Consider the following 13,482-nt stretch of genomic DNA (forward strand, 5'->3'; position numbering starts at 1 on the left):
GCAAAGTAGATCAAGACAGGGGAGCGGCCTGCTGCTGGGGCTGTTGCTGGGACTGCTGCTGAAGCTGTTGCTGATGAGCTCGGTGATATGCCTCTGCCTCTGCTCTTGCCCTCTCAAAGAGCTTGCGCTTCTCTTCGTCGTGCAAGTCAGATGCCGCTGCTGTAGCGACATTGGAAGGAGCAGACGCTTGCTGGGAGATTGACGAAGAGCCCTGAGCAGTCTGGCTAGGAGACTGAGGGAGCATCGCCGCTGAAGACGAGGCAGCCAGCTGAGGGGCAGACGACGACGAGGAGCCTTGTTGTTGGTGGGCCGAATAGTCGTATTGTTGGGGCTGTTGAGCCTGCTGCGGAGCCTGCTGCTGCTGTTGCTGAACTTGCTGAGGCTGTTGAGGTTGTTGAGGCTGCTGCGGCTGTTGAGACTGTTGTCCTTGCTGAGCGTAGTACCAAGCTGCGTAATTTGGATCGTTGACGTCGGGCCGCTGTTGAGGAACCTGCTGGGGTGCCGCCGCATAGCCCTGTCGCTGCTGGGCGTAGTATTCGTTCCAAGCTTGCGTGTAATCCTGCTGCTGTTGCGGTTGTTGCTGTGGCTGATGTTGTTGTTGTTGCTGCTGCGGCTGCTGTTGAGGGGCTTGCGATTGCACGGGCTGCGGCGACGAGACGGCGCCGTAGGAAGACGCGTAGGCCTGGTGGACGTGTCCGTAGCCATCCCTCATTCCCATGTAGTCGGCCGTACTCTGTCCGCCTGGATTGTACTTGGCCAGGCTCTGCTCCATCATTTGATCAAAAGTGCCTCTGGCTCGCACGAACTTGTCGTTCATCGTGCGAAGCTCCGCGACCTTGACCGAGTACCGATCGATGAGCTTGACAATCTTGGGTCGCATGCTCAGCGACGATTGGTAAAGCTCTTGGAGTTCCTCGTCTTCGGCCAGGTTGTCGCGGTGCGGGTCCAAGCTGCGGAGTTTCGAAAGGAGGCGATCAATGTCGTTGGCTTGTGCAAAGATGCGTGCCTCCAGCTCCGCCTCGCGCTGAATGTCAGCTGGTGAAGGCTCAGGCAGGACTTCCTGGTGAAGGGGAAGAACAGGAAAGGAGTTAGTTGAATGCAATAGGGGAGTCTGACTCAGCATGTACTTACCACATAGTTCACTGGGAAGATGCCAGCTTCTCCACGAAGCTCGCCTCGCCACCAGTGCTCGTAGACGGAGTCGAGGACGCGGATGACATCGCCCTTTGCAAAGGCCAGCTCGCCCTCCTCGGTCGGCGCAAAGTCATACAGAGCCCTGACTCGCGAAGCAGCGGGGGGATGCGCGTCTGGAGGGGCCGCCGCGGCTGCGCTCGATGCAGCAGGCGCTTGCGCTGGTGCTGAGGCTGTGCTGAAAGAAGCGGTCGAAGATGGCTGAGCGACCGCAGGGTCTGGCAGGTTCTTGTTGATGCCCGTGTTGGCATGTGATGACGCTGTTGCTACTGCTGCTGCAGGGACATAGCCAGAAGAGGCTGGCGCCGCAGCGGTCGCCGCCGGCCCCGAGGAGGAAGCGCCACCATAGGAAGATCCGGCCCCATACAGACCGGTGCCCTCGTTGTGGGCACCGCGCCCGCCCTGATCCTGAAGCGACAATTCCAATACCTTTCTTAGCTCCTCATCCTCAGCCCTGAGCTGTTCCGAGCTTGGCTCCGTCGGTGGCGGCTCATCTCTCTGTGTTGCAAACGAGACACCTTTTCGGGACGCCCCAAAGTCAGTAAAACTCAGCACAGCTTGTGATGCTGTTCGCCTTGAGGCTGCTGTAGACCCACCTTTGGACTTGAGGCTGTCGATTGTCTCCTTGACCATTCCCAGATCCGCCTCTTCCTCCTCGGTGTTCCACTCCACGCTCCAGCTCCTGAGCAGCTCCGTTGCCTTTTCCTTGACCTTTGCATGTGTATTGCGGTCCAGCACGACGCGCTCGACGGTGCCCATGAAGCTCCTGCTCGCCAGCTCCCTGCGCGCCTGCACGCCGCAGTTCTTTGACAGCGCATCGCACAGCGTCAGGCTGTACAGCTGCACATTGGCCGAGCGATGGACGAGGCGCTTGAGAATCGAGGCGACGCAGTTGCGCGCGCCCGTCTCCTTGTCCGACTCGTTGGACACCTTGTCGCACACATCGAGGTTGAAGAGCCAGTTTTCCGACGTCAGGTTCTCGTCCGTCGCCTTTGTCACGATCTCGTCGTATGGGTTGGCCGCTTTGAACATGCTTGGCAGATGTGTAACGGTGGGTGGGAACAAGTGACGTGGCACTTGTATGAACGAATGGAGGAAATGTCAAGCCCAATCAATCATAAATAGCTTCGCTTTTGGGCAGTGTTAGTCTAGACTTTTTGTGGCGTCGTCCGCCTCAGCGTCCGTCCGTCACCACTCCACACGTGGTTTTGCGCAAGGCCAAGTTTAAGGTCAATGACATGCTGAAATTGCTCGCGCGACGACGACGAAAGCTGGACGTACTATGATGGACTAGCGAACTATAAACAGGGGGAAGGGAGAGGGGCTGAGCCTCGCCTCGCCTCTTATACGTATGGAAGGTTCTGAAAAGGAAAAGAAAAGAGAAAAGAGAATGCAAAAGCAATGATACAAGAGAATCGAAGAGGAAAGAATCAGCGACGGTCCACGTAGACGCTCGCGGGTCGCTCCACAGGCACTCGTCTCGTCTGATGGGGTTGTTGCTGCCTGAGCGAAGAGGCAGCAGGCGCAGGAGCAGGAGGGGTGTGGGCTTCCGTGACAGTCGCAAGTGCGTGGCTCTGCGAGCGCGCATGGCTCGGTCTCGGCATTGACGGTCGCTTGGGCGTCTCGTCGGCATCGCTCTGCATCCTGGAAGCAGCTGATGGTGTCGCGGGGACCCCGCCTGGCTTCGAGAGCCTCGCAGCGGACTTGTTCGCCACCGTCTTTGCCATTTCCATCGCCAGCTGCGCCCATGCAGCGTTGGGGGGTACTTCGATGCCGACAATCTTCTTGAGTGCCTCGACCCATTGGACCATCTCCTGGTCGGTGTCCGCAAAGAAGTGGATCCTCTCTCCGTCTGCAAAGGTGACGCGGAACGAGCGCTCGACGTGGTAGGACTCGTCAAGCTCCTCGTCGTTTCTCAGCTGCATCTTGACGGGCACCTGTCGGACAGGATCCCAGGCCTCCTCTACCGCGACGGCCTGCGAGAGGTCGATCTTGATGGTCGGCTTCTTTGTGATCTCGTTGAAGCCAATCAGGTGCGCTCCCTGAGCCTTGACCGGTCTTCTTCTCCAGCTCTGTAGCAGACAAACGTCAGTCAGTCAATTGAAAGGACGTGAAGTGCCAGGTGACACAAAAGCAACACTCACCCTGCAGTCACCGCCTAGTTGCGTCAAGACGCCCTCCATCCACGGCGCACCCGAGTGCCACTTGGCATTCTCCATGCCGCGGATGCACTCGCCCAGGTTCTCTGGCAAGAGGTTCCGGGGGATGCTGGGCATAGCAGGGAGGTAGAAGAGCTTGAGCCGGAGCGTACCGCGGACCTTGGAGAGGTTCCTGGAAAAGTCCATCGAGGAGCGCATGGCGGCGTTTGCGCTCGAGAGTGACGGCGCCGGATCAGAGACGCCCTGGACGGGCAGATCAACGACGAGACACTTGGCCAGGCATTGAGCAGCGACCTTTTCAAAGACAACCTCGGCGCGTCCAAAGGCACCTTCGCGGTTGACGTAGTCGAGCATGGGCTCCCTCATCGAGCCAGGCGCAACGACGGAGGCTGTAGAGGCGGTGCTCATCGAGGACGCAAAGGCCTTCTTCTTGGGGCTCGAGAAGAGCTTGCCCATGCCTCTCGAGAAGCTCGGCGTCAGCTTCTCTCGCTTGCTGCTCGTCGGGCTCGTCTGCTCCCGCGACGGCTCAACGAGGTGAGCGTCGCGCTGGACAACAAGGGTGAGGTTGAACTCGAGATTCCGGTGCTGGATCAGCTCAAATTCTTGGCCAATCTTGGACACGCTGCCGGCCGAGCGAAGAGGAGCGGAAGCCGTCTTGACGACGTGGAGGCCGTTGTCGAGGACGCAGTAGAACCGAGTGGGCCGGCTTGGAACGGGAAGCGAAGAGGGCGTAAAGGAGTCGACGAGGACAAAGACCTTGCCTGCGACCTTTTTGGGGTTCTCATTGGCACGGTACTCGCGCATCTCCTTGGCGTACTCGTTCATGTCCGAGGGCCTGCGTAGTCTGCGCCACGCCTTGCCGCTGTCGACGTCGCCCGCCACGGCAGTGTGCGACACCTTTTCCTCGACGCCGGTAAAGACACCGCGGTCATTGATGCGATACTTTTGCTAGTGGGTCGAAGAAAAGAAACATGTTAGCTTATCTACGGAGCATGCAACTAGATCGGACACACTCACGTCTCCCTGCTTGCAGATCCTGCTGATCTCCCTCTCGAGGCCGAACTCAAAGTCCTCGCTCTGCTTGCCTCCCTCCAGCTCCTTGTCCTGCGGCTGCTGAAGCGGCGTGGCAGGACTGACGGAGCGTTGCCTGTCCTGCTGCTCCTGCTGCTCCTCTTCTCCAGGCCTGGCATCGCCCGTGCTGAGGCTGCGTCTTCCCTTGAGCCGCTGGGGTGCCTTGCCGTTTTTGCTGCGTCTGCGTGCAATAATGGCTTCGGCCTGCTGTGCGGGCGTCAGGCCGGGTGAGGCCTTTTTGGGCTCAACCTTGTCCTTGCTGGGCTCGTTGAGAACCTCGGAGGCATCGACAGAGGCCTCGCGGCTGCCGGAGCCGAACCACTGCTGCTGACGCTCCCTTGCTTCGGCCTCTTCAGGCCCGACTTGGGCTGCTGCTGCTGCTGCTGCTGCTGCTGCTGCTGCGACGCTGGAGGGCGCCACGGGAGTCTTGTTGAGCAGCGTCGATGTATGCTGAGCCTGCTCAGCAGCCACCTCAGCGCCGAGCCGCTCCAGGGGCGACTCGAGGTCGTCCTGCGCCAGCTCACGGACGGAACTTGGCGGAGGGGCTGGCCTCGGTTCGGCGACCTGCGACGGACGCTGCTCGAGGCCGCGGCTGGCTGGGGCACTCGGCCTGGCACGAGCGACCATTTCGCCCGATGCGTTGCGGCTGCGCTCGGGCTCTGATCCACGAGGCCGGCTGCCCATGACGACGTGACTCCTCGCCTGGGCCATCGGTGGCTGACGCTCTTGCTCGGCAGGGGAAAGCTCCGGAGTCCCGCTCTGCGAATGGGCCTGCTCCTGCTCGGCAGCGAGCCTCTTTTCGCGCGCCACTCGCTGCAGGACGGCGTCTCTCGAGATGTGGGGTCGTCCGCCGGGCTTGGAAGAAGCGGCATTCGCGCCGGTCGCTCCTGGTGCTGCTAGTGTGGGCGTGGCATTGAGCGAGGAAAGGACCGCCTCAACCTCTTCTCTGTCCTCCTCCTGTTCGTTCTCCCCAAACAGCGGGCTCCACGCGGGCAGCGACAGCTTTCCAGCGACATCGTCGACATGCGCCTTTGCCTTTTGCAGCTCGGCAATGTCGTCGTAGCTGGGTGCGCTCTGTGACATGCGCTGCTGCTGCTGCTGCTGCTGCTGCTGCTGCTGAGGAGGAGGAGCAGGTAGTGGCTTCGACGAGCGGCGTTGAGGCTGGTCTTGCACCTCTTCGTCCTCGTCGGCGGCCGCGGCAGCCACGGCGGCGTGTGCTTCCACCTTGTGGTCCTTGAACGTCGAACCGTTACGGCGCCGTCTGGGCGGGCTCGACTCTCGCTCCGCCGCTTGCTCGTTGTACAGACCAGCACGGTTGGGCCCCAGGATGCTGTCGTTGAGCATCTCATCGACCATGCTCTCGACGCGGTGGAGGGCACCGTAGCCGCTGATGTCCGTCGCACTGGCGTCCTTGTCGTCGGCATCGTCCATCTCGTCGACATGGCTGAAGCTCGAGTCGCGGGCGGTGTTGAACGTCTTGTCAATGTCTTCCTGGCGCGGGCTCGCGGGCTCGTCAATCGACGAGACATCGCGGCTGTCGTTGGAGCTCGAGTCGGAGGGCAGCATGTGCTCCTTGTTGTGCTGCGCCTGCCCCTCGAGCGACGGCGTCGACAGGGCCGGGCTCGAGTCCGTGGCGGGGCTGCCGTTGACGACCATGAGACGCTCGGCGACGAGGCGGCTGCCGCGGTCCTCGCTGCGCCACATGACCTCCTCGTCGCTCCACTCGGCACCGTCGTAGGAGCCGCCGCCGGCGTGGACGGCCTCGTAGTCCTGGTTGCTGCTCAGGTTGCTACCCTCGCTCCGCAGGCTCTCGAGGTCGACGCTGCTCTCGCGGTCAAACTCCTGCACATCAAGGACCTCGTCAAAGGTGACGGTCTTGCGCCTTTCGCGCTTCGTCGGCGAGTCTTCGGGCGTCGAGATCTGCCGCGGTCCATGGAGCCGGTTGGAGACGAGGAGGCCGCGCGACGAAGGGCTGTCGTAGTGCTGGTCGCGCGCCGGCGATGGCCGTCCCCGTGGCGTGGTGGCCACCTCGACGTCGCCGCCGTTGGCCGCTGTGGCCATGCGCTTCGGCGTGCGTTCGGGCGTCTTGGGTGGTGCTTCGGCGTGCCCCACGCCGAGCTCCTTTGTCGGCGTGCTTGGTCGGTGGGGCGAAGCAGGAGAAGAAGATGATGACGACGACGACGACGGTGCTGCTGCTGCTGGCCTGGAGGCGGCTGCACTAAATGCCCAGGCATTCTTGGGCAACTCGAGCGGCCTGGTGGCGCCGTCGGTCTCTGCTCCTGCTCCTGCTGTTGCAGCCTGACGCCGAAAGGGCGAGTTGCTGACACCCTTTGCCCTCTGCAGCGCATCGATGCCCTTACTTTTCCTGGGCGAGCCCTGGCCAGGCACGTACGCCGCTTCGTTTTCTGCGTCCGAGTCGTCGTCGTCGTAGGAGCCCTTGGAGCCGAGGCTCGTCGCCGATCCGGACCTCGGCGCCATCTTCGACGGCGGACTGGCGCCCACGCTGATGCCGAGCCCGACGCCCATGGCCCTCGCGCCGTTGCTCGAGGGCGATGAGCCCTCGTAGAGGTGTCGCCGCGCGGGGCTGCCCGTCGCGGCCGAGGCGCTGGATCCAGTGGGCGAGGCATTTGAGTTGTGTGAAGGCGACGGTCGGCCGCCGTTCTTGAAGATGCTGTTGCTCACGAGGCCATGCTGTCGGAGCGAGCTGAGCTTGGCCCTGGCCTCAGGCACTGCATTCTTGGACGGGCTCCTCGGCAGCTGGTCGCCCTCGTCGGCGGTCGTGGTGGCGGTGGAAGCAGCAGACGTCGTGCTGCTGCCACTGCGGTGCGGTGACGACGATGACGACGACGACGAGGAAAAGAGTTCGTGGGGAGGGCGTCTTGCCGTGCGGACGGGAGACCAACCAGCCGACGAGGCACCCAGGATGGCCGCTGTGCTGGCGTCGGGCGAAGCGAGCGCGCCATCATCATAGGCCATGGCGCCCGGCATTGTTAAACGGGATAGGCGATACTCAATGTCCCCTCCTTGGGGTGGCTTTGTTTGGTTGATGACTTGTGTAGACTTGGAAGCGGCGTCGTCAGAGCATCCAGAGGTTGGTTTTCTGGTAGCAGTAATGGATGTAGGTAGGGCTGGAGGAGGGGGAAAGTAGGGATCCAAGACAGCCGATAGCAAGAGCGGAGGAGAGGAAGATGTGAAAATAAAAAGGGAGAGAGAGGAAGAGCAACAAGACGCGTCCGCTTTGACTGTCTAAACAACACACACACACACACACACTAACTACATCACCCCGCCATCTTTCTCTCGACCGGGACGACCCACCTTCCTCGTTTGAAATTTCCTCTATCTCGCCCAGACTTGAGCTCCGCACGGGAGCAGCGGCACTTTGTCACGGCAATGTCTCACATTATCGAGCGAGCAAACGAGGCTAGCCAGGGTCTCCCAGCCCGCTGCTGCTGCTGCAGGCAAAGCGGGCACGGCAAGACGGCGGCGGTGTCCAGGCGTCATATGTTCATTGACGAATCCACACATCTATCTTTGTCTTTTTCCGCCTGCCTCTGTGTGGCCCAAAGGAGGAGAATATTAAAATCCATTCTCCTCCTCCTCCCAACGCGTCGCATCACGTGCAAATCAATTAAGCTCAGCGAGCATGCATGGGCGAACCTCGCTCGGGGCACATAGCCCAATTTTAGAGCGAGGCGGCGGGTAGTCGAATGCGGCCCCCTGTTGGAACAGTCGATTGGAGCGCCCTGACCGCCCCGCCGCGATGAAGGACGGCCGTGACATCAAGCTTGTCTTTCACAGCCGTCTGACGTATGAGCTGCACATCGATGTGGGAGAGGCAACAGCGTCGCTCCCCCCCAGTAGACGGTCAATCGTCTTCCCAGTCCCGGCGCACCTTGTCAAGGGGCGCAAGCTCGACTTTAGACTGGGCGACGGGAGACGGTCCGTTGTGTATACCGTGCGCGTTCTCCGCTCCTCATCACTGCCGCGCGGTGTCGGTGCAACCGGAAGCGTTGCATCCGACGAAAAGAGGCCGTTGATTGCCCGCCCGTCCAGTGCGGCTTCGACTCGGGCTCGCCTCTGGTCCTCCTCGTCTCGACCGCATCAGCCCTTGCGACTCGTCTACTCGCGCATCGACGACGACGAAGAAGACAACGGAGGCGAACTCCACGTCCTCGTTCTCGCCGCTCGGGACCCATCGACATGGCTCGGCTCCGTCCCTTCCTCGAGCTCCCTCTCCTTGCTCTGCCTTCCAGGCAGCCACGAGACGCTAGCCCGCTACGGCTGGCCCTTTTCGCAGTGCCAGAACACCGAATCGACGGTGGCCAAGCAGCTCGAAGATGGGATCCGATTCATGGACATTCGCCTGCGGCCACGCGGCGAAAAGGGCAAGGAGAGGCTGCTCGCCTACCACGGCTCTGTCGATGAGCGCATCGAATTCTCAGCCGTGCTGGAGCAGGTGTGGGCCTTTTTGGAGGGGCCGGGCAAGCAGGGTACGTTGGTTGAATGGGCAAGTCTCACATCAGTACTGACGAGAAAGCCCTTGATGAACAGAAACGCTGGTCATGTCCGTCAAGCAGGAGGGTGGGGACCAAGACACGTTCATCAACCTCCTCAAGACGGCCTACGTCGACGCAACACCCCCGCCCGCCAACGACGCATCGCCCACTGCGCCTCGAGGCCGGCAGCGATGGTTCCTCGAGAACCGCGTGCCCACACTGGGGGAGGTGCGAGGCAAAATCGTCCTCTTCAGCCGCTTCGTCATCGACCCAAAGTTCGACTTTCCCGGAGGGATCAGTCCGCCCATCTGGCCTGACAGCTACGAAGGCTGGTGAGTCTCTCTTTTCCGCGGGCAGTCAGGAAAGACAGTCACTGATTGATCTCCTCCCCTTTCAGCTTCGACTACAAGCTACCAACAGGCCAAGCCGTGCAGACGCAGGACTGGTACCACATTGGGTCTCTCTCTTCGATTCCGCGCAAGTTTGAGCTCATCTGCGATCTGATGGATCAGGGAGGGCGCGATCCTTCGACGCTGGCCTTGGACTTTTGCAATGGCTCCTCTGTTCCCTGGGCCTTGCCGCCCAGCGTCGCAAAGGGCTGGCTCGACGATGGTTCCATCGTCCAGCGATGCTCGACGCTGCTAGCCACCCGAGGCGTCAACCCGAGGCTGCGGGACAGAGTGGCCGACATCATGGCAGCCGCCTCGTCTTCGTATCCACAAGAGAAGAAGCTTCACCAAGCGCTCGACGGACTCATGGTCACTTTCGCAATCGACTTCTATGCGGAGCCAGCTGCCGCCAGCGACTTGGTTCCTCTACTCATTGAAGCAAACTTTCAGTAGTAGTAGCAGAAGTACTTTTCGGATGTCATTATTGTCGTCAATGTCGTTACGTCTAATAATATCGAGCTTTCGTCGTATGGTTCGTGTCAAGTGTTCGTGTATGTCGTGCCGTGCCGTGAATGTGCCCTATACGCTCTCTTCAGGCAAAGGTCAACGCAGCGCCTGTGTGCGGCGTCGCTCGTTGTGCCTTCGCGAGCTGGTTCTTGAGACGTTCGAGCTGGCCCTTTGAATCTGCGACCCTCTTTTCCCACCCTTGCCTCTCGCCCTCGATTCCCCGTAGATGGAGATCCCGCAGCTCCGACTCGAGCTCCTTGCGCTCGGCCTCGATGACGTCGTGCTGGATCCGGAGCTCACGGATCTTAAGCATGGCATCCCACACCTCGTCATTAGCCAGCAAGGTTGGAGCTGTGGGCGGCCTCGATGGCGCGTGGGGCGCTGTCATCTGCGAGACCGTATTCGACTTGCGATGACGGGCGTGCCGGTGAAGGCCATTCCGCAAAGCGGACCAACGGCGTGGAGCCTCGTCGTCCAGGATTTGGTCGCCCTTGTTGCCTTGGCTTGTCGTCTTCGCCGCGGGACGGAGCACAGCAGGAAGAGGAATAGAACCGGCCAAAGTCTGAAGCCCGCTGAGATTGTCGCGCCGAGCGGGTGGGCGAGGCATCTCGAAGCTTCTCGCGGTCGGCTCTGCGTTGGACGTGAGATTCTGGACCTCCTGTCGGTCACACGCCATAGACGCGCGCCGCGTCGCAACCCTGGGCGAAGCAGCCGCAGCAGCAGCACGGACTGAGCTCAAAGCCTCCGGAACTTGCTTTACCCGATCGCCTTGGCGTTCGCCGCCGTCATTTCTAGAGTCTCTGCTCTTCTTCCAGGACCGCGAAGATTCTGGAGACTTTCTACTTGTCGCTGCTGCTTCCGTCGCTGCCGGCTGCTGTGGCTGTTGATCATCTTCGCTCTCTTCTTCCCGCTCTTGCTCGCCCTCCTGTTGATCCTGCCCAGACTCCTCTGAGCTTCGAGACTCGCTGTCCTTCTTTTTCTTGGAAATGGCGCTCCTCCTGCGAAGATGCGTCTTGGCCGACTTCGACACTGGTATCGTGAGAAACCCTAATAGGCCGAAACCGCCTCCTCGCTTCGCCTTATCCTCTTGTTCTTTATCTGCAGGTGCAACCTCGTCGCTAGTCCTCGTGACGGCAGCCTCGGTCTCGGCTTCCGTGTCAGCTGGTATGCCGTCGCTGTGCTCGACCGCTGTCTGCATCGACAGGAGCACCCTGGTATCCTGGTCGAAGTATTCCTTGACTCGTCCTCCTGCCTTTTGAGCAGTGGCCTTTGCTTCATCTTGGACTCCTGCACTTGCAGATGTTCTCTCGTCTACTTCCGTATCCTTTTTCGCCATGCCTTTCTTCAGTTCTTTCTCTTTTTCGCTGGCATCTGCGGACACGAATTCGTCTGCGTCGCCTCCAGTAAGCGTCGCTCGACCCTCACTTTCCCTATCAGTCGGCTTGCTGGACTCCTCGGCGCCCTCCTCCTTCTTGTCCTCGCTCTTGTCTTCCACCTGTTCCTGATCAGATCCTAACTTGCGGTCGAAAGCGGTCTTGTGTCCTGTGCTAAAGAACATGCTGCCACCGTTCTGGCTGCCTTCTTCCGTGACTGCCTGGAGCATCGAGGGGCGGCGCGAGGTGTTGCTTGGGCTCCATCGACGTCCACCATCCTCGGGCACAGAATTATTGGCCGCAGCTCGTCCCTTGCCTTTGCTCTTGCTCTCCGTCGATGGCCAGCCCTTTCCGAGGCCCATCGCTGCCGTCTCATGCTGTGCTGCTTCTTCCTCAGATCCGGACGAGAGGACCTCAAAGTGGCTGTCGGTCGAATTAGTATCTGCCCTCCCTCTTTCGACTTGCATTGCAGTGCTCGACCATCGATTGACTCACAAAATGACATCGGGGATGACCGTCTGCCTGAGATCCATTACCTCGCCCTGAAGAGCCTGCTGCGCGGGCGCTGCCTTGTCCTTCTTGGAACTCTTCTGCTTCCTACCCTTGACGACTTCCTTGCGCGTGGCATCCCAGAGATGCAAGGTGAGTGTATGGAGGATCTCTTCGCTGTGGTCGCCAGGCTCGTGAGCATGGACCGTCTCGGTGCTGCCTTCTACACCCTCTCCGTGCACCTTGGCCCTCTTTTTCCTTAGCACCTCGCTCAGGTCAATGCGACCGCCGCCACCGAGCAAAAAGACGGTAGCAAAACCTTGGTCATCAGTCAACTTTTTCGCAGCGACTCGCTCACTTTTGCGCGTTGCGGCGCTGGTCCTCATGAGTGGAACCAGCTCCCCGTCGACAAAGAGCTCCGCAGCGACTGGTTGCCGAAACTTAGACACGTCCGTGTTGTTCGTCGCACCGGCTCCGCTGCTGCTTCGAAACAGGCGCGAGGACCTCTTGGACGACTTGGCTTTGTCTTCTCTCGGCTGCTGCCCATCCTCGTCTGCAAGGGCCTCTGCAACTACCGGTTGGCTCGCGATCATCATCAGGTCTGCCGAGTCCGACTCGCTCCTCGACTGTCGGCTGAATCGCTTGGCGAGGAGGCTGCCGAGGTTGAGCGAAAGGAGGTGGGCATGTTTCCTGGCACTTGCATCTCCTTTCCCTTCGCTGTCGTCTTGCCCCTCTGCGGTTCCGCGCTGGTCGGCGTTGCCCGAGTCCTCATCTTGCCCGCTTGCAACCATTGCCTCGGCATGGCTCGTATAGGCGTTGTCCTCGTCGGAAGCCTGGTGTTGTTGATGGTGTCGCTCATCGTCTTCATCTTCCTCATCGTGACCGTCGTCATCACCAGCGATTGCCGCCACGAATGTGTTGGCGAAGCTGGCCAAGGCGATATCGTCGAGCTCCGCAGCCCTGTCGGCACTCGCATGCTTTTTGCCCACGTAGCGAAAGGATAGAAAGAGCCTGACGCCGCTGTCCTTTTCCAAGCTGATGGGTCCGGGCGTCCCGACTCCGCCGCCGACAGCGGGTGAGGCCGAAGCTGGGGCCGCTTGGCGGCTGAGCGATCGAATCGTCATGGCTGATGGAGCATAGACTGCGCCAGACCGAAAGATGGCCAGGACATCGTTGACCACATTGGGTCCGTAGCGAGTAAAGTCGAGCGGATAGCCGTGCGAGGCGGAAGTGCGGGGCGAAGCCAGGTCGATGGCCGGAGTCGCCATCGACATCGTTGTCGTTGTCTGCTGCTGTTGCTGTTGCGGTCGAGCATGGGTCAATGGCGAGCGCGCAAATGTCTCTTCGAGGCCACCATAGCCCGGCAGGACGATCCGAGCCTGGAAACCTTTATTGTTCGAACGAATGCTTGTGCGTGAGTCGTTGTCTGCGCCAAGACACTTCATCGCCGACAGTTGAGGCATTTGCCTGCACTTACCGTTAGAAATCATGCCGAGAGTCAGAGTCTGTCTGGCCGGCGGGGCTATTAGTGGAAATGGTCGACGGTGAAAGTGTTTGAGGGTGCAAACGCAGAAGTAGTAGCGTATTGGGGCGGTGATGAAGAGGGGCCAGAGCTTCGTAAGAGCCACCGTCGTATTTATGGGATGAGGCGGGATGAGCCTCCCCTGCATGGACTTGATCGCCGGTACAACGGCGAGCCGCGGCGGACGGCGGCAAACGCACGCGCCCTCCTGCTCTTGCAACGTCTAAACGTCAGCGCTTCTACTTCTGTCCAAAGGAAGATGTGGCGCTGCGGTTTGCCGGC

At 60.5% G+C, this 13,482-nt stretch overlaps 4 protein-coding genes across 4 annotated transcripts; 1 reads left to right on the forward strand and 3 right to left on the reverse strand.

The window, feature by feature from the left end:
• Window positions 1–10: 10 nt before the first annotated feature.
• Window positions 11–2,223, reverse strand: FA10DRAFT_270768 (hypothetical protein; the record flags this gene model as incomplete). The annotated part of the gene is made up of 3 exons (XM_025523073.1): window positions 11–224; window positions 282–1,060; window positions 1,132–2,223. The coding sequence occupies 3 exons, from the start codon at window positions 2,221–2,223 to the stop codon at window positions 11–13; spliced, it is 2,085 nt and encodes a 694-aa protein (XP_025380915.1).
• A 118-nt stretch (window positions 2,224–2,341) lies between these two features.
• FA10DRAFT_29251 (hypothetical protein) lies at window positions 2,342–7,659 on the reverse strand. The gene is made up of 3 exons (XM_025524399.1): window positions 4,368–7,659; window positions 3,336–4,298; window positions 2,342–3,263 (listed from the first exon to the last, which is right to left on the reverse strand). The coding sequence occupies exons 1-3, from the start codon at window positions 7,407–7,409 to the stop codon at window positions 2,622–2,624; spliced, it is 4,647 nt and encodes a 1,548-aa protein (XP_025380916.1). The 5' UTR covers window positions 7,410–7,659; the 3' UTR covers window positions 2,342–2,621.
• Window positions 7,660–8,050: 391 nt separating this feature from the next.
• Window positions 8,051–9,838, forward strand: FA10DRAFT_299073 (PLC-like phosphodiesterase). The gene is made up of 3 exons (XM_025524682.1): window positions 8,051–8,914; window positions 8,976–9,252; window positions 9,318–9,838. The coding sequence occupies exons 1-3, from the start codon at window positions 8,185–8,187 to the stop codon at window positions 9,760–9,762; spliced, it is 1,452 nt and encodes a 483-aa protein (XP_025380917.1). The 5' UTR covers window positions 8,051–8,184; the 3' UTR covers window positions 9,763–9,838.
• On the reverse strand, window positions 9,825–13,168 carry FA10DRAFT_290913 (hypothetical protein; the record flags this gene model as incomplete). The annotated part of the gene is made up of 4 exons (XM_025524353.1): window positions 9,825–11,612; window positions 11,685–11,997; window positions 12,037–13,104; window positions 13,156–13,168. 4 exons carry the CDS (start codon window positions 13,166–13,168, stop codon window positions 9,902–9,904), a joined length of 3,105 nt encoding a protein of 1,034 aa, XP_025380918.1. The 3' UTR covers window positions 9,825–9,901.
• Window positions 13,169–13,482: the final 314 nt, after the last annotated feature.

This window comes from Acaromyces ingoldii (assembly GCF_003144295.1).
Source record: "Acaromyces ingoldii strain MCA 4198 unplaced genomic scaffold FA10scaffold_1, whole genome shotgun sequence".
In the NCBI taxonomy this organism is placed as follows: Eukaryota; Fungi; Basidiomycota; class Exobasidiomycetes; order Exobasidiales; family Cryptobasidiaceae; genus Acaromyces; species Acaromyces ingoldii.